Source organism: Nilaparvata lugens, chromosome X (genome assembly GCF_014356525.2).
Source record: "Nilaparvata lugens isolate BPH chromosome X, ASM1435652v1, whole genome shotgun sequence".
Taxonomy (NCBI): Eukaryota; Metazoa; Arthropoda; class Insecta; order Hemiptera; family Delphacidae; genus Nilaparvata; species Nilaparvata lugens.
In genome coordinates this window covers 20,230,822-20,251,387 of record NC_052518.1, presented here as the reverse complement: position 1 = coordinate 20,251,387, position 20,566 = coordinate 20,230,822, and the positions used below count along the sequence as shown (strand labels likewise).

Here is a 20,566-nt window from a genome sequence, read left to right as displayed (position 1 = left end):
CTCGTTTCGGAACCAAGGCCGTTGTTGGTGATAAGGCTGCATCGTCACCTGCCCAAAAGCAGCAGCAGCGTGCGCAACAGAACAAACAACAACAGAGAGGGGATACTAGCCGGCCTCACTCCTCTTCGTCTTGCTCGTCGGCTGCAGACGGCGTCCCCGTTGCCATGACGACCCAGAGCCAAATCACCGAGGCATTGGAAGCGCTGCTACTCTGTGATGACTTCTGCGATCGGTTTGCGGCGAGAATAGAGGACCGTCTGTGTGACAGCCTATGCGCGACCGTCACCGCTGCGTTAAAGGGCAAGCTTCAGACTGCTGTTGAGAGGATCGACATACTCTCCAAGGAGAATGAAGTTCTGAAAAAAAAGGTTGAGCAGCTTCAAATATCCAGTGACAACCGTTTGGATGGCCTCGCTCAGTATCAGCGGCGAAACAACGTGAGAGTGTCTGGCGTGCCGGAGACCGAGGACGATGACATATCGACGAGTCTGGTGGCCATGGCGGACCTCCTCAACTCCAAGCTGGGCTTGGAGATAAGGCCGGATGACATCGACCGGTGCCACCGCGTCGGGCGCAAAGCAAGGGCGAACGAACAGTCTGGTGCACCACCCCGACCTCGGCAGGTGCTCATTAAATTCATCAGCTATCAGCGCCGCAGCAGTGTAATTTCATCCAGGCACAAGCTCAAGAGCACCGGAATTTCAATTCACGAGGACCTCACCAAGCCAAGACACATCTTCTTAAGGCGAGTGGCTGACAAAGTCGGCTACAAGAACGTGTCGTCCCGTGATGGCAAAGTGATTTGGAGAGAAAATGGTAAAATTTTTACACACACTTTCAATGACCCAAACGATAGGATAAAAGTGGAAGACTCATAGAAACTGAGGGTTGAGAAACTGAATTTCTGATGGTTGAGGTGACGGTTGGCTCAGAGAACTTGTTGGTTGTGGTTGTATATCGTCCTCCCAAGGCAGGTAGATTGTTCGTTCTTGAAAACGACCTGGTTAATGTTATGCATAGGTATCAGCATGTAATCACTCTAGAGGACTTCAATGCAGACCAGATGAAGGATACATTTGAAAGTAGACAGGTGAGGTCCCTATTCGAGTCAATGAATATGACAATTCTCGATAGTTCACCCACTTTTCATAATGAGACTTGCCACACGTTGCTTGATCTTGCAATTGTCAGTGATCCAGATTTTGTCTTACCAAATGGTCAAATGTCATTCAGTATGTCAGCTCATGATTTGATTTGTATCATCTATAGTCTTGAACATAACATAAGATATACTTCAAATAGTAAAGGCAGGAATCTGAGGCATATTGATTTGGACCGTTGCTTTGCTGATGCTGTGGAAAAGCCTTGGCACAATATTGTGCATTTGGATGATATTGATGATAAGGTGAATGCTTTCAACTCCATGGTTTTGTCAATTTTTGATCAACATGCACCGAAACGTGACTTCAAGGTCCAGCGTAGACCATGCCCTTGGTTTAATAGGGAGATATCTCTACTGAGGAGTGAGAGAGACAAAGCTAGGCGCGACCATTCGAGGTCCGGCTGCAATGTAGACTTTGTAAGGTATAAGAGTTTGAGGAACCAGTTGAGGTCAGTTTGTAGGAGAGCTAAGATCCAATATTATAATCGGCTATTTGATGGTAAGAAATCTACTTCGGATCTCTGGAAGAACATTCGGAAGGTTGAGATTGTCCCTCCCAAGTCAAGAAATGCACCTGTAAATGTGTCCTTGGACCAGCTAAATGAGTTCTTCTCCACTCCATCACCGCCCTCTTCATTTTCTCACCATCTATTGAACTATGCCATGATAAACCAAACCAATCACACACTTCCATGTGAAAAATTCTTCTTTGCTTACATCCTTCCTGAGAGAATCTCCTCAATTATCCTTTCAATTGGAAAAAATAATAAAGGTGTTGATGGCATTCCAATAACGTTTTATAAAATAATATTACCCATCATCGTTCCGGCAATTACACACATATTCAACTTTTCCCTACAAATGGGAGTTTTTCCTTCTCTTTGGAAGCGCTCTTTAATATGTCCTGTCCCAAAAGTAAGTAGTCCTTGTTCCCTGAAAACTTCCGTCCTATTAGCATAGTTTGCACTATTTCTAAGGCGCTTGAGAGGGTTGTAAATGAGCAGACCTCAATCCATTCGATTTTTTCGATCAAAATCAGTCTGGCTATCGCTCATCACATAGTACATCTACAGCTCTTTTGAAAATAGCAGATGACATTCGTAATGCTATGGACAACCGTATGTTCTCTCTCCTTATCACATTCGATTTCACTAAAGCTTTTGATAACGTTTGTCATTCAATTCTGCTACATAAACTTGCAAATCAATGTAATTTTTCTTCTTCATGTCTCTCCTGGTTTGAATCCTACCTAAACAATAGATATCAATGTGTGAGGGGAGTTGATGGCAAAACTTCAGGGTGGTTACCTGTTGTAGCAGGCGTTCCTCAGGGAAATAATACTTGGACCCCTCCTCTTCTCTATTTATATGAATAATCTCCCTCAAATCTTTCATGACATATCATACCATATTTATGCTGATGACCTTGTGTGTTACAATCACTTTCCTTCCGACAGTGCTGCTGACTCTATTGCTGCGATGAATGTTAACATTCAGTATTTGATTGTTTGGGCTAATGCGCACTGCTTGAGACTCAATGCAAATAAATGCAAAAGCATCATTATCTCTTATGGTCGGTTGTATAACCAAATAGATTTCAATGCACTTCCTCAAGTAATGCTAGCAAATCATGCTCTCCAATTTGAAAGTTGTGTGAAAGTCTTGGGAATACAGCTGGATAAAAACCTGAATTGGTCAAATCAGATTGGTGAACTGACAAATCGAGTATTTGCCACGATGCACCAATTGAAGCAGTTGAAAAATTTTCTTCCAACCCACCTCCGCGTTTGACTGGTACAGAGCTTAGTAATTCCTATAATTGATTACTGCAGCATCGTTTATAACGACATTACTGAGGAGCTAAATTTGAAATTACAACGATCGCTCAACTACGCAATTCGGTTTATTTTTGATGCGAGAAGAGATGACCACATCACGCCATATTATAGGAGGCTGAATTGGTTGAAGTTGAAGGAGAGAAGACAAATACTTCATGTTGAGTCTTGTTTATCAGCTGATTGTCAAGGGGAGAGGTCCTCGGTATTTGAAGGAAAGATTTACACTCTTAGCTCATATTCACAGCAGGAACACGCGACAGCATGAGTACTTCCTTCAGATACCTCGTTACCGCACAGTTATGTATAATAACTCATTTAAGGTTACGGCTTCAAGACTCTGGAATGATCTGCCCAGGGATGTTATTTTTGCAGCAACCTTGGGTACGTTCAGGTCCAGGCTTGTTGCTGTGTTGAGTGAGACTGCTTAGAGATGTTTTCATCACAATCTTTTTGTAGATGTTGTGAATATTTATTTTATTTTTTATTGGAAATTTTCAATAATCGTTGAAGGCGATTGTTTTGTAGGCCTACAATAACAATAATTTTTTTGCTCGTCTTGCTGGGGTGTTGGAGCGTTTGATTGACACCTGCAGATACCTTTAAATCATAATACCTAATGGCATCTAATTTTCGTTGATTGTAGGCTAAAATTCTATTAGATAATTTATCCTTTTTTTCACTATATTGTTATGAATAATTATATGATCTTGTAGTATTATTATTATTATGAGAATGTAATGAAATCATGTCATGTAACCGTGTTATCATTTAAGATAATTTGTAAAACTGTAATTATTATTGTAACCATGTTACCATAGGCGACAAGCCTAGTAATAATTGAAAAATAAAATCTATCTATCCCCGAACCCAACGACACCTCCGGCTCATTATTATGTGCTCCAGAGGTGGCATGCGTATCGGTCTTATAAACTGACTCAACATTTCTGGCGAATTCGTCAACAATAGCAGAACTCCCCATTCAGCGACATCACTGTCTCCACAAAAGACGTTAGGTAAATCAAACACATTACGATAGTCAGTTCGAAACGCCTGATTCTTGAAATACTAACCATTTTCTATTACTATTACTACAGGAGAATTTTCAGAACTGGCTACATCTTCAGGGACATATTTTCCAATATGTAATAAGATTTTAATAACTTCAATTTTCAAAATATGATTTTAATACCTTGGAAAGTCCATAGTCTTCCTCTGTGTGCATAGCGACTTCGGATGGCCTGATAAGTGTTGTTGGTGAGGACAGTGAATTGTGTTGTCCGTTGTATTTCAGCACAGACTTGACGCGGTGATAAGCAGCGTTCATGATCAGTTTTTGGTAACGTTTGCTGTATTTTGTGTGATCGGGAGCGCTGTCAATCAAATTGTTTAGCCTTGTCTTCCAGTCTGGAAGATTTCTCAGCGTCTCTTCAATCTGCAATTAATTATAGAGAGATAAAACTTGAAATGGTAATGAATTTAGTATAACTGTAAGTTCTTGTTATAATTTGTAAATTCAAGACTTCAGATACCGTATATATTTCTTAAAAGAAAACTAATACTGTAGATTGAATAAAAAGGCTATAAAATTGTCAAAACCACAGGTTTTATTAAAATTAGAAAGTTTTATTGTTAGACAAGTCTTATTAAAAGTAGAAAGTTCTGTGGTTTTGAAAATTTTTTAGTATTTTTATTGAATATAAATAATTACCCCAATATCATCTTCTAGTAGACTTGTAGTTGCAATAGTAAAATAATTTGAAATTTGTTATTGTCTTCTCTCAATACCAATATTCAATTTTCAAATATCATTTTGATTGATAAATCCTGGAAATAGAATTATTATTAGAATATTTTCTATCTCTACTATCCTATTTGATTCTATTGTACATGGAATGTATGTCTCCCCCTAAGTAGTAGCATGTTTTATTACAGCTAGAGACTACTATTTTTAGAAGAGATAACAAGAGAAACATTGAGTTTTTGACACATAGTTATGTAGAGAGGGTCACATAATTTATATTTTTGAATCCCACAAATTCTATTACATAATATGCACATACTTATACCATTATCAAATATGATTGTTATTATCTTGAATTGTGAGGATAAAACAATACTGATTGTCAGGCTCTATTTATTCATTTATTTATTTATTCCAAGAAAACAAAGAAAGGCTCACAGACAAACTCCAGTAAGAACCTTAATGACATATATGATAGTATAGCATTACAATTAACATACGAAAAAGAAAACAAAAGAAAATATCGCACTTCATAAAATATTCACGATTCAGTATCTATATAATAAGAGAGAGTAGGGTTGTGTTTGTTCGCATCAAAACATGTCAAATTGTGGATTGCATACCGGAAAAACGGGAATGATTTAGATCTCCAAATTTTGCACATTGATTCTAAAAATATCAATCTCGTGCACCTCGAGGCCCAAATTTCAATTTTCCTTCTAGATTTTTCAGAATTAATGTATAAATTTCATTCATGGGACATGAAGTTTCATGTGGCATACATTGTTCATTGTTGTAAAATGTGTTTGTTTATAAGGAGTTATTACAAGACATTCAATTTAGAGCTTAGTCGTGGTTTAGCGGTAGATTACTCGACTTTGGAGCGAATGTTTCTCGGTTCAAATCCCGGTTCCATCCAATTTTTTTGTACTTGATTTTTTCCTTTGAAACGTATTATTATAAATTATTTTTTGATGGAAGTTGTTTTCATTATGATTGAACTTAGATTTCATCAAATAATTATTTTATGTAAAATTTTGTGACCAGTACAAATGAAATGGACATAGCATATGTTGTATCAATGGAATTCATAAGAAAAACATGGATAGATCACAATAAAATTAGTAATAGTTTATATTCTTCAGTTATAATGAATTATCAGACACAAATTCGGAAACGAATATTTATTTATTTCTTACAAAAACGAGGAAGACTACAGGCATTAAGCCCAAAACAGTCTTCAATTTAGTATTGTAGGTTTTTTGTTAGGTACCGGTATTTGGGAAATAAATGGCTACCTGATTCAAATCAAGTAGGATCTAATCGATACTAAAATTTATGTATTGAAAAAAATTAATATGATACTGTTAGGTTTTCAAGTATTATGTTAATGAAAAGAATTGGCTTATACACATACGGGACAGGAAATACATGAATGACGCATCATCTTGAAAATTTGCATATAAATTCTTAATTTTTACCAAGGATGATTATAGGCCTATTTTAGATTCTTCAAGAATTCAGTAGTTCAAGTTTTTAATTAGACCCTTGCGCAGCACGGGTTACCTGCTAGTAACTAATAAGATTAGAGGAAAACGATATTTGGGTTGGATTCCGGAAAGTTAGTAAAGGTGTATAGGATGAAAGATATATATATATAATTGTACAAAGAAAAAAGAAACATTTGAAAAAAGGAGAATTAGTAGAGCTCAAAAATAATAATTTATTCATCAATTGAGCAGCATAATTTTTCACAAGATTTTTTGAATGTATTAAAGCGGTCATAGAAGGGGTCAAGGAATGGGTTTAGTCTATTGTACAATCTCATTGTTCTATTTAGGTAGGAATTGAAATGGTGAGCGGTTCTGACAAACGGTATTTGAAATAGCATTTTAAGTCTTGGGCTACTGCATGGAACATGGAAATTTAACAAATTGATGAAATCTGGCATGAATATAATTATTATTATTTAGAATTTCATATAATAACATTAATGCTCTAATATATCTTCTGGTTTTCAATTTTTGGACTTTAAATGTTAACCTTAAGGTTTCAGTGGGAAAAGCTATATATATCTATTGATCTGATGAAACTTTTCTAATAAAAATTAATGTACCAGGAAACTTTTCCTGATAAAGACCCTATAAATGTACAACAGTAAATTCTGAAAAAGGGAATTTCTTCATATAATAATTATTTAACGAAAATCCTAAATAAATGCTGCAAATCACCCCGAAGACTTCTGCTACTGCAGACATTGACATCAGGGTTAACAGCTAGATGGAAATTCGATGAGAACTACTATCCAAAAATTAGTTGCCAGCCCGGGAATCGAACCCGGTACCTCCCAATTACTAGTCAGGAATGCTTACCCTTACACCAAACTGACAATCTCTGGATAGCAGCGCTCATTTTATACGAAGCCATAGCGGCTAACCAGGTACAGATGGAATTTAATTTCTGTAATTTATTCATAACTGTAAGGAATTATTGTTTTAATTTTTAACTCAACCGTAACGATGTGAGAGAGACAGTAGTCAATGACCTTGGCAAAAATTGAGACAATTTTAGAGCTAATAGAATGCCATAAACAAATATTTCACATAGATATACTAGTATTTTTCCTAGTTAATTGATAAAACAATTACCTCTTGTGTATCCTGTGGCCAGACCAATGCAATGAATCTCAAAAGCAGCTGAACCTGGATGTTGGTTTCTGAGAGATCGTGTAGGAATGACTCCTCGGTTATCATTTTGAGGAAGTCGGGTGAACTGTCAATGAGCACTGTTTTCCCATGGATACCTCTCTTTTCCAGGAGAGAAACCAATTCCATGGCGATTAGACCTCCAAAAGAGTAGCCAACGAGATTGAACGAGTCTTCAGGCCTTAGCCGCTTCAACACATGCTGTAAAAATCACAATGATTCTATTTCATTTTGACTATTTAATTAATAGTTTTATAATAGTTTAATCACCAACACAATATATGATTAGACGACCTCCTAGAAAGTTTAGCGTTCAAATCAGCACACGTTAAACCCACACCTCCAGCTACTATCCAACGCCACTGTTAGCCACTGATAGCAACTCAACTGTTGAGTCAGTGGTGTAGTGGAACCAGTTTCCTCTAATTTGCTCACCACACTGCGAGTGAAGAGGACTATTTTGATCGTAAAATAAATAAAGCTCTTGAAACATCGCACAGAACAATGATATAATTTTATAATTATTTACACAACAGAATAATTTTATCATTTTCACTTGCTGTTGAAGGATATAACTTTACATGCTAATTTGGCAAGACATACTGAATAGATGAGAACCAATTAGACACCTGTCGCTCCGATAAGATGGCAGTGATCAGCTGTCAAAGGTGGGAAGTTCTTGATGAAAACCCCCATAGAAGTGGTGGAGAAATCAAGATTTAAACTCAGTGTGACAATGTGCAGGGTGTACTCGTTTACTAGACTAAGGGAACCTTCTATTATGATTACAATATTGGTAAAAATCTGTTGAATCACTCGTTAGATTATAGGTATCTGGGAATGGTGATGGATGCTCATCAAACATATTGATCATCTGTTATCAAGGTGCAATCGGATGATGAGCTTTGTTTTTAGAAGATAGTCAAGCTTTCAGAGTTAGGAACCCATTTTGTGTTTGTCCTTTCAAGGCGAATCAAGTCTTTGATTCGGAGCCTCCTTGAGTTGTCGAGTAAGCAGAGTCGGTCCCTCTCAGGGGATGCAGTCCTTGAGAGGACGCGGAATCAATTTTTCAGATTCCTCTTCTACAGAAGGTTTGGACATTGCTGAGAGATGGGTTTCTTTACACAGCGGCTCATTGGTTGGAATTGATACTCTCAAGCTCCGGCGAAAAGTCTCATCTTTGATTCTTATTCGAAACATTCTATTGAATGATGTTGATTCTTCTTACCCGCTTAGGAGGATTGGATTCGTCATGCCCACTCTAATTATTTTTTCCCTTCTAAAATTGTTTATTAATTATTATTCATCGATTCACCCTTAATAAACACCTTTTCATCAATTTTGACCATAAAAAGTTCTTAGACACCAAACAATCAATGTTTCCATATTTGGGATCAGTGTGCTTGGAAAGGAGTTGGTAAAGTTGAACAGTATTTATCCCAACTATGATTGAAGAATAGGTGTAAAAGTACTTTAACACTCATATTATAGTTTTAAATATTCACCTACAAAATTGTTATTATAATACAAATGACTGGAATTGTGATATAGGTCTAATTTAAAAACTAAAATATTTAATTTAAATGGTAATCGGCTATATTGCAATAAAAATTGTCTATATGTTTAATAATCATCATAATTAGAATTAATAGAGATAATAAATCATGATATAATATATAATAATCAACAAGATGCAATAAATTGATTAATAATGATGAAAATTGTAGCAGAACCATAGTAATAGTGATAACTGCATAGATCTATCAGTATGCGAGTGTTTCTGTTTCTTTGAGTGAAAGGCCACAAGGGAATGTGTATTATAGTTCTCAGTTGTATTACATTATTTAATACATCTCATACGATCTTCACTGTAACTGAGGAAACTGTACTCACAGGCAACAGTGATTGAGCGAGATCTTCCACCGTTTCAAATGGTATTTCGTAGTTGAACTGTAGACAGAGAGCTTGCACCGATAAATGCGCGGCCAAAGGCTCGAGGACAGATGCAACACCTAAAAAATTGATATAAATATTTTAAATAGAATAGATAACATTCAACAGATCACTTTCTAGTAATAAGATGCAAATGAATAATTTTCAGGACTTATTACATGAATTGTTTATTTCTTGTATGAAAATACTTAGTCGACTTTTATACTCACATGACCAAGTAGGTAACTGTATGGTTAGTTTTAGTATTAGTTAGCTGTATTGGAAAGTTATTCATATTAGATAAGGAAAATTTATTTATGAGAGTTTGTTATAATAATTTGTATAGAAAGGACATTGAATTTGATTGAAGGTCTAATGCAAAGGAACTTGAATCAGAGACTAGTTGATGTTGCATTAGACTAGTTGAAATATTTGCTCAGTCTAGTAGAATAAGAATCGAGTATTATGATCTTGGAGTTGAGAAATAATGTCCTTTCAAAATTATTGTCATGGCTACTTTGCCTTCAAATTAATGCAGATTTGTTTTGGTATATGCTTTATAAATATCTGAAGATAAGTGGATCATACATGAATAATATCATAGACTTTCATAAATATCTGCTGATATATTTGGTCTGAAATAAATTATTTTCTATTTGGTCAGACATTTAATAAATTTGAATTTATAATGGACCAGGTAAAAAAAGTACAAACACCTCTAATTTAAACCCTCAGTTGCTTAAATTTTGCTGAAACTTATACTATGTAAACAGTCCTTATTGAATGCAATATTACATATGATGGAAAATCATACCCTCAACTCCTGGAATCAAGAAACAGGTTGAATGGGATCCTCCATATTCCTCTATGACTGATCCATCACCAATTAGTGAGGGCAATCTCACAACTGGTAGAGCAGCTGTCAGTTCATCACCAATTACTCGGATGAGATGGGAAATTCCTTGTTGAGGCATCAATTCACCCTTGATTTCTGTAAAATAGCAATGAATTCAACATTATTCATACGCAACATAGGGTAAAGCCGCTCGGCCGGCAACTGAGAGGTACCGGGTTCGATTCCCGGTCTGGGGACAGTTTCATTATACGAATTTCCTCCTTCTATTTAGTTCTGCGGTCAATATTTGCAGTAGCAGAAGTCCTTAGTTCTAAAGGCTGTATACGGAAAAATGGCACAAAGCAAAATGACTTTTTCATAAAATGGCATTCAAGTTTTTGGTTTGGGTTGAACAATGTTAGCCGAAGCAATGAATGCTCAAAAAAGGGCAAACCCCGCTGTTCGACGCTTTTCGATGTACTTTTAAGGGTAGTAAGGAGGTAAACATATCAAAAGTTCCCACCCTTACCCACTGTTCTAAGGGATCGGGAGGTTCAAATGTACAATTTTTTGGTTTCTCCCATATAACTCGAATCAGCAATAGCGACTATTACAACATTCATTGAAGTTAATATCAATTATTTGATAATTAAATCAAATAGAATAATTCTAGTAACATTTTGTATTACATTTGCTCACAATAATCACAGCATTTATTGAAATTAATTTCATTAATCTAAGAGAACTGGCTCAAGTTATCAATACAGTCAGCGATCGATCAGTGTTATAGTATGCGAGTCAATCATTTTGTTATGTTCTTTTGTATTAGAGGAAAATACTGCAGTTATAGAAAAAAATTGCATTTAGTTCGAGTGAAAAGCTTCTTTATTGCTCGTGCCATAAAGTGGCACTTTGCGCTATCAATACATGAAGAGTTTTTTGCAGTTGAATGAAACTCAACGCTTCTTGTTATTTGAATAAGGAAGAAAACATTCTTTTATTTTCTGTACCTGCATTCAAACCACCTTTTCCGGAGCTCTCTTGAGCGGCAATCTCTTTCAATTTGGAGAACGTCATTCCTCTGATATCTTGTGGAGTGAGGAAAACTTCAAACTCTCGTTCAAGCGTTTGTTTGATTTCGACAGCCATCATAGAGTCCATTCCCAATTCAGCCAGCGTCGAATGCAAACTGATTGTTTTCAGATCTCTTAAACCTGAAAATCACAACATAATAGGGCTATATGGATATCTGATAGTGGGGTGATACTAATAATAATTAAACGTCATGGAAAGAACTAATCTTTCCATAAATTTTGTCAAACTACTTTATTGTGGGTTGAAAAACTTCGCAAAAACAGACAATAGATATAATCTGTGAAGAGTGGAAATAAAGTCATTTATGTCTGTATTAATTCACTATTAAAAAATAATTTAAAGTTTTTAAAAAAGGGTACTACAAGTTTTTGTATTGATTTTATTAATCCACTATTCTAAAGGAAAAAACAAATATCTTCCATTGAAACAAATCTCGATGGAGTTTCGCATTTCATTATTTCATTTTAACCAGACAGGATTCCTGATAAATTAGCAGAAGAAGAAGCTGTATCGAACATACAGACTTTTTGCCACCCAAGTGATAAAAGCCTACTATATTTGACAAAATTCATGCCTGAGGATGCAATTAATACTACTTCCACTTAAATAAGAAATAATTGTTCTCTGATACCATTCCTACATGTCTGAAATGATATTTATGATTATAAATTTACTTTCTTACCATGCTCAAAGTTTAAGCAACATTCAAATACTGTTGCAATACAGGAGTCTGTGCAGACCTCAGATTGCAGGATTGATCTTATGGAGTACAGTGCTGCTAGATTTCACAGATGCCAGAAAAACTTATGAGCAAATTGTGTGAGAGAAAGAGCGAACTAGAAAGCGTCATTTGATAGAATCAGAATAAAAACGGCAACAGTGTGCTACTATTCTCATAACAAATAACATTGGCCATAAAGCCCCGTGCTGCAAACTTAGGTTCGCACTGACTATATTTTGAATTTATGAATAATACAAGGCTTCACCTAGGATATTAGCGACGGTGTCAATAATATTTCCCGCTATACCACCGGTAGTACGTTTCTCGGCAACTATAATACTGGAAACAATTGTACTTGATCCTTTGAGGAAGGTGTCCATGAGTTCCAAACAGTTACTTATTCCTTGCTGCAGAGTTCCAACTGCAATAAATAAGTCATACATAATTAGAATCAGTATTATTAAAAAGGTTGATTTTGATAATATTATATGCTTAACAATATCAATAATACAATAATTTGTAGTTACAACTGCAATTGAAAAATATAACCATAATAAATTGTGAATATGGAGAGATCCAAATATTGCCTCTGCATGTCCATTGTTTAAGCTCCCTGGAGGGTTGCCTGGATTGAACCTGGCAGATTAGGAGGCCATACTCTGGCTGACATTTTCTGCTGATCCAGAGGTGAAATTCGTTTCACTTTTTTTATTTGATAGTTTATGTTTCTTTTTTATTCTTATTGAGACAAATTCTATGAGAGGTTGTATATTTGTGTGTAAGTTTGTAGACATGCACATCCAATACCGGTTATTGTTTGCTTTTTTATCGTCGTTCAAATCACTGCGACACCATTTACTTATATGACGGTATTAATGACGTATTAATGGCGGTAAGAAGATTCCATTTCATTGAGGCCCGGTTTCTAGGAGACTTATTTAATCTAATAGACTATTAAATTTGAAAATGGATCATTGGATTTAATATAATAAATAAATAAAAATGATTACATTTGAAAATATTATTGTGGTACACTCACGTATGACAAGCTCCATGTTATCCTCCTGCATTTCAGCGACTAATCCAACATCTCCAACAGCTCCCCATTGAATTGACAGACCAGGAAGATTGTCTCTTCGGCGTGCCTCGCAGATCCTTTCCATTATAGAATTAGCCATTCCGTAGTTTGTCTGTCCCGGGTTACCCCTGCCGCAGCTAACACTTGAGAAGATCACAAATTGTTCCAAATTAGGGCAGAGTCTCCGTGTAATTTCATCCAGGTATTTTGTGGCGGTCGCCTTTGGTCCGAATGATTCTATGAAGTCGGCTTCAGTTTGGTTTTCAAACAAACCATCTTTCAAAACCTGTGGGAGTTACAAATAGTTTCTTAGTTCAATTCAATTTGATAGGTTGATAGTTTTATAGTTATAATGCTTTTTAGTTTTCAATAGTTTCAGTTTAATCGTATGTTCCATTTATATTATTTTAATAACAATCTAGCATCAAAGTGGCTAGATTATTGAATATTTTTGTCTAATAATGTCACCAAAAATGTTTATTTCTGTATCATCTGCTATTCATTGTAATTCTATAGGCAGCATTGTCAAGTATTTTCTTCCTATGTGATGTGTCTTCTTGAAAAAATCTGTCACTTTCCAAATCCAGTAAACGAGTACCATCTACCTTTTAGAATTTCATATTCATTTTGATATTTGTGCGCTCAATTCATTTTTCTTTGATGTGTAGAAATTGGAATTACGTATGATTTCCTATCATTGAGAAGAAGGTTTCTGTCATCCACAAAAGAAAGGCCAGTCGTGAATAGAGACTACTGCTTGAACACTTACGGTACTGTATCTGCTAACTGTACTACACTAACTGTACTGTATCTCCTGAGAAGATGTTTATCTTCTCATACATGAGATGAATGAATATTGAATCTCATGTTGCTTAGTAATTCTTACACGGATATCTATTGTAGACTGATATTAATTTATTTTTATGCATTCTTACCACAGCTAGATTAAAAATTCCAATAACAGGGCCAAGTCGATTTGCTTCTTCAATAAGTCCTTGAACACCTTGCCGAGTGGTGACATCTTGTGTTGAAATGAACACTTTTACTCCATACGTCTGCCAAATTCTGATTCTCATCGCTTGGTAGCCAGTACGAACACCTTTTCTTGATGTAAGAATGATATTCTTAGCGCCACGTAGTACAAGCCAATCAGCTAGCTCCAAACCAAAACCCCCGAGTCCTCCTACAGAACCAAAAATCATCAATTACTTTAAAAAAATATTTATTAATGAAGAATGTAATCTACTATTCATAACTCTTATTACAAATAAGACTCAGTCAATATTGAAAATTAATCACTTTATTGCATTGTCAAAAATGAATATCACTGAGAATTTAACGTCAAGTCCAACACATTATAAAAGTCCAACACATCATCAATGTTATCTATATCTATAACCTACTTATAAAATTCTAAACTGACTGACTCCCTGATCAAGATTTCTGAAAAATTACTGCATGGATTGCAACAAAACTTTGTTTTATGTCTTCCTTATACGTTCTAGAGGCTCACTAGGAAATCTTTTGGCTGAGAAATCTGACTAAATATTCAACTATGAGGGAAGTTCTAAATAATTTAAAGTTAGGTTCCTAGCATGTATATCCTTTATTTCCAATTTCATGAGATTCTAAATTATGAGAATACCATATGTTGAAACCTATGATTCGGAAGAGCACCTAGAGAATATTTTGGATGTATTTAAATTTTAAGAGGTCTTTTCAATTTTTTGAAGTTTTTCTTTTGATAACTAAGTATACTGACAAATGTTGAAAATTACGCCAATTGAACCAAAACATTTTGCATTAATATTTGGGATATTATTCATGTAACAACTGATTAGAGCCTTGATAATCATTCTCATAATATTTGCCATCACACTAGACAATGGAAAACAAATTAGTTGAAAGACCTGTGGAACGGAGAATGCAGCTACATTTTTCAATTTGGGGTGGGCCATGTTCGAACATTTTGACATTTTAAGCGATATATTTCGACCTATAAATACATGCATTATATTCAACATTCTCAAGCTTAAAGCTTGATTCACCGCACTACTAAGCGCTGAACTACTATTTGTACTACTTCAATACTACTACAACTGTTTAAACCTATAACATGTGTAGTAATAGAAGAACACAACAGTACCATTAACTTTGCTAGATCACGGAAAATAGCTTAAATAGAACCTAGATGCTTCAGTGATCTGAGAACAATGTCTGGCATTCTTCATTCAACCCCAATGTCTTCCTGTAGAGCACTGGAACTTCTTGAAGATGAACTGGGATTTCACTCTAGAAGAGGCTATACTGTCTGACTCTCTCCTCACAGAATTCGTGAGTTATTTGTTATAACTGATATTTATTGCTATATTTTTTTAATATTCTTGCTATAATTCTGATATTTTTTGAAGTATCAGTTCCTTTAGCTCTTTGCCAGAAACACAAGCGAAACCTCTATGAAGATATAAAGTTGAAGATTGATAGTGGAAATTCTAGTATGGAAATGAAAATTCTCCAAGATTTTACAGATTACAACTGCTTGCATGAACTGGAGCACGTGGTGGTCTCCATATCTAACAAGTCGCTCAGCACCTATGAGCTACCTCACCCAAGAACAGATTCTGAAATTCCCACTAATAATCATGACCTTATGAGAGAGCTATCATGCAATACAATTCATCTTTCTGATATTGCTGCTAAACTTAACGATCAGGAAATATATTTCTTATATAAATTGGTGTAGATGTTTTGTGCATCACGACTATAGCTAGTCTCTAGTCCCCCTCAGCAAAATTCTTTAAATTTATTTTGCTATTTGAGGGAATACGATAACAAATCATAAAATAAATTTAAATTACCAAGAACAATGTAGGATCCTTTCGAGTTACAATAGAAATGCGGCCTGGCCATCGATTTCTGGATACTAGACCTCACAACCTTTTGTGATTCTTCTTCTCTTATTTGCAAAAGAACTTTACCAATATGTTTTCCTGCTGCCATGAATCTGCAAAAATCAGTTTAAATTCTTCCATCATCATATATAAAGAAATTTAATTTGATATATTCACATAAAAATATACTGAAATATTACTTATGAATCATAATGTTTTATAGTTTGTTGTTTTCTGTATCATTAAAAAAATACATCTCAGTTCATAAGGATATGGAATATATCAGGATAGTTTGTTTTTTCTGTATCATTAAAAAAATACATCTCAGTTCATACGGATATGGAATATATCAGTTATAGCCTATCAGTTACCGATATATCAGTTCATACGGACTCATGGTCAAATTATTGATAATTTATTATGGAATGAAAAAATGATAATGATGAAAACAAATTTGCATAGGATGGATAAAATAAAACCAAATTAAATTGTCACAACCAGTTTGTATTCTATTCTGAATAGCCCCAATTTTTTAAATTAATTCTTATATGATATATTTATTGTGGTTGTGCTATTGACAATATCTCAAATCTATATATATTCTATTATCCGATATGGATACCTACCGTGAAATCACCTTCACGTATCACACAGAAATCTACTATACATAGATTACAGCTCAGTTTGATGCAATTATGCAGACAGCAAAAATCCCCAATCAAAACGTAAGTCATGTTTACTGCACTCCAAATTCAAAGATAGAGTAGAAATCTTAACACTTCAACTACTTATCAAACACCCTTTTGAATCAACCCAGAAAGTCTGATTTGAAACTCTGCTTGTACTCTAGATATTTTATGTTCGAGTTTAAGTAATAGAGGAGTAGAGGAGACTCTTGATGTGAAGCAGTTTAAGTTCTAAACTACGTATATAGAAGGGAATATTTTATTTGATCTCATTTCAAGTTTTGCTGGAAACTAACCTGAAAGCCGGTTCGACTTGATCAGCAGGGAAGACTGTTCTACTAAGTGGTTTCACAGCTCCAGTTTTGATTCCGTCAAGTAGGTACTTTTGCATCTCTTCCTTTAATTCTTTCGGAGCGAAAAATAGATTATCCAACATAATTCCGTGAAAACTGGTTTCTCTCAAAAATATTTCCATGCCTGAAAAACACAAAAAATTATACAAATATTATCACAATTTTAGCGAGAATCCTATCTTAAAGCACAGTTTAAATGTAACACAGATGGCAAGAAAGCGGTAATTACACTTTAATAATAAACAACTTATAAAAAAAAAAACATTAAAATATCCCAATACGCAGAATCAGAGGATTCTATTATTTTGAAGAAAGCCAATAGAACTTCGCCACCCCAATATTGACACATAGATTACATGATGTAAGCTGATGAGAAAGTAAATGATTATATTAGATTTCGTAATTTATGTTTAAAATTGTAAAAAAATTACAATTTTACAATTGTTATATTGTTTCATTTAAAATTGTGAATGATTCAATTTAAAGGTGCACAAACGGCTTGGTAACAGTAATATTTATTTATTTATGAAAACAAGGAAGCATACAGGATTTCTCCCAAAAATTGCTTCTATAACAACATAATATTACAATAGTTCATTATACATAGTAAGAGAACAAAAAAATTAAGAATATTAAAAATAAAATTGAATTCCAATGAAATCTGAATATTACTGTAGAGCAACACCACACCACAACAGATGCAATGAGTGGTGAATTTATATGATTTTTATACAAAAGAGAAATATTTATAAAATACTGAAAATATGTAGAATACAAAGTGCATCACTACAAGTTGCAAGACAGCAATAAATTTAAGTAAAGGAAAAAAACTATATATTATATATACTGAAGTTATTTGTAAAGTAGATATAAATCACAGAATATGATATGCATACTCAACTGTATTAGAAACACGATTATATAAGGAAAATTACATGATTATTACAAAAATAAAATTTACTGATACAAATAACTCTATGGCATTCAACACACTATCCTTATATCCTTATCCTAATCTGCTGATTAATATAAAATTATAAATAGTTCAATTTGAAGGTACAAAAACGGTTTAGTAATAGTAAGTATCCTTAATCCTTATCTGCTAATTAATCAGCTGACATTTATGTTAGATGTTATCAGTTGCTCACCAAGGGGATTGTTGTTAGCAAGATCGAATTTTCCAATTTCTAGGAAGCGTCCTCCCTTGGCCAAGCAGCGCACTGATGCTTGCAGTTTCTCCTCGGACAAGGAATTCAGAACCATATCAACACCTCGACCGTTAGTCTCCCGCATCACCATCTCTTCGAAAGAGGTGTTTCTTGAGTTGCCAATATGACTTTCTGGAATCTTGTTAACAAAAAATGATTTTCAAATAATATAGCAATGAGAAAAATATGCTAAACAATTTAAATGTTCAGCTATAGTCCAGTCACTATATTATACATTGGTGCATGCAATTTATATTGTAGTTCTGATTTTTTAATATATTATTTGGGTACATAAGAGAAGTTCAGAACCAATTTCTTCATGCAAAATTTCCTTGTGCTAGATACAGGGTGGCCCAAAAACCTCGTATTTTCGGCTCATTTTCCAGTTTTCAGCTATTTCTGCCAAATCTCGTAATCGGACAGAAAAATGTGCTCTCACCTTTTTTTAGATCATAAAGTTCTGAATAAAATGAAATTATTTTGAACTCTCTACCTCCAATGAGTACTGAGTTATGAGGTTTCAAAAATGAGTGAAATTTGAAGGAAAAATCAATTTTGATGAATTTTAGATTTTGATCAACAAACAATATCTTCCGATTGTTAACATTTAGATGTATAATTCAAAATCCCTCTAGGCGTATTTTTGTGCTCTACAATCTGAGATCTGGGAGAGCGCTCTATCTCGAATAGATTTCCAGGTACACCTGAGAACAATGCTCCTTGTATTGTGAAAAACGCCGAATTTTCAGCTTCAACCATCATCACCAACTACATTGTCCTTACATTGATATTTCGCACAATGACATAAGTTCATGAGATCATGTTCTATGAGAATCACCCGCTAGATGCACTTCATTTCAGTATTTCCTAGTGGAGAGGCGCGCTTAAGGACACCTCAAGGATCAAAATTTCAAACACTTATATCTTTTGACAAAATGCTCAGATTTCATCGTACTACACTTCATTCTTCTCGGCTCGTCAAGGCGATCCAGAATCATGCATCATATGTCAAAACTCGGTCGAAAAATGAAATTTTTATCCTTGAGGTGTCCTTAAGCGCGCCTCTCCACTAGGAAATACTGAAATGAAGTGCATCTAGGGGGTGATTCTCATAGAACATGATCTCATGAACTTATGAGCCTGTGAGCTAGAATAGCATTTATAAATCTTCTAGTGAGCTACCAAGGAATATTAGAATGAAGAAAGTACGGTAGGCAAAATGAAATCCTCACACTATACAGATACATTTCTAATGTAGGAATCTACTTATCTCAAGGCAAAAAGTAAAAGAAAAGTTGAAATGTACATTTCAATGAGAGCAGTGGAACTATTTTTGGTCATCAAGTATTTTCTTGATGTTTGGAGTGTACGTTGTAGCCGCCAGCCATTCTGATGCAGTTGTCCAAATGTTCATCAGTCAGTCTGCTCCTATATCGATTTTTTATGAATTTCATACTTGGAAAGATGATTTACACAAGTAAGTAGAGCTGACCATAGCTTTCAACTTCAATGGAACTTGAATAATATTTGGATATTTTTCTTTGGGGACTTGAGGCCAAATATTTCTAGTTGTAGAAAGTGATCTGAGAGACAGATCATTTTGAAAATCCACGAATTCCATTTCAACTGAAGCCTGATCTGCACCAAAATGCTTTACTACAAAAACTGAGAATTTTTTTGTATAGATATCTAAAAAAGAGAGTTGATGAATGGTACCATATTTGATATGCTTTTAAAATCTTGAAATCATTGATCAAACTGTTGTTCAAGTCTGAAAGAATTGTAACGTATTCTTGGTTATTGCTGCGGTGATGCGAAGGATTTTTCTCGTCATTATTTTCTTCAGACTGGGATATCAGTTTGAATATTGATGGAATGTTAGAGTTGTTTAAACGCTTGTAAAATACCTGAGGGAACGTTTGTCTGATGAATTGGCGTTTCTGTTGAGTTCCAACAGTTGTGAACACCACACATCCAGCCTGAAGCGCCACGTTGATCGCTGCCTGACCTACACCACCACTGCCTGCATGAATCAGCACGCTGTCACCCTTGCTCATACGTCCGGCCATCACCAGAGCGAAGATAACCTGCAAAAAGTCCCCATCTAAAAGTAAGAATTGTTTGTTTCTTCACATTGATTTCTACAGTTTTGCAGGTTTGATGCCTAATGAGATCAGACTCACCGTAAGAAAAGCTAGCCTCTGCTGTTTCCTCCTTTTCATTATTATCATGTCAAGTGCAGATGGAAAACGAATCCTTAAATAATCTGTGATCTTCACCAATAATGGATATCACCTTCAACTACGCAATACATAATGGGGT

General features: G+C 35.0%; 1 protein-coding gene across 1 annotated transcript in view; it reads right to left on the bottom strand.

Moving 5' to 3' along the window:
• Nucleotides 1-20,566, bottom strand: part of LOC111052494 (fatty acid synthase) — a 65,345-nt gene that overhangs the window by 3,521 nt on the left and 41,258 nt on the right. Inside the window, exons 26-37 of the mRNA XM_022339189.2 lie at nt 20,152-20,331; nt 18,185-18,383; nt 16,980-17,160; nt 15,965-16,110; nt 14,042-14,289; nt 13,068-13,392; nt 12,294-12,449; nt 11,223-11,426; nt 10,192-10,368; nt 9,339-9,457; nt 7,389-7,646; nt 4,189-4,431 (exon numbers count right to left, since the gene is read on the bottom strand). Coding sequence (XP_022194881.2) covers nt 4,189-4,431; nt 7,389-7,646; nt 9,339-9,457; nt 10,192-10,368; nt 11,223-11,426; nt 12,294-12,449; nt 13,068-13,392; nt 14,042-14,289; nt 15,965-16,110; nt 16,980-17,160; nt 18,185-18,383; nt 20,152-20,331 — 2,436 coding nt within the window. The remainder of the gene's footprint in view (nt 1-4,188; nt 4,432-7,388; nt 7,647-9,338; nt 9,458-10,191; nt 10,369-11,222; nt 11,427-12,293; nt 12,450-13,067; nt 13,393-14,041; nt 14,290-15,964; nt 16,111-16,979; nt 17,161-18,184; nt 18,384-20,151; nt 20,332-20,566) is intronic.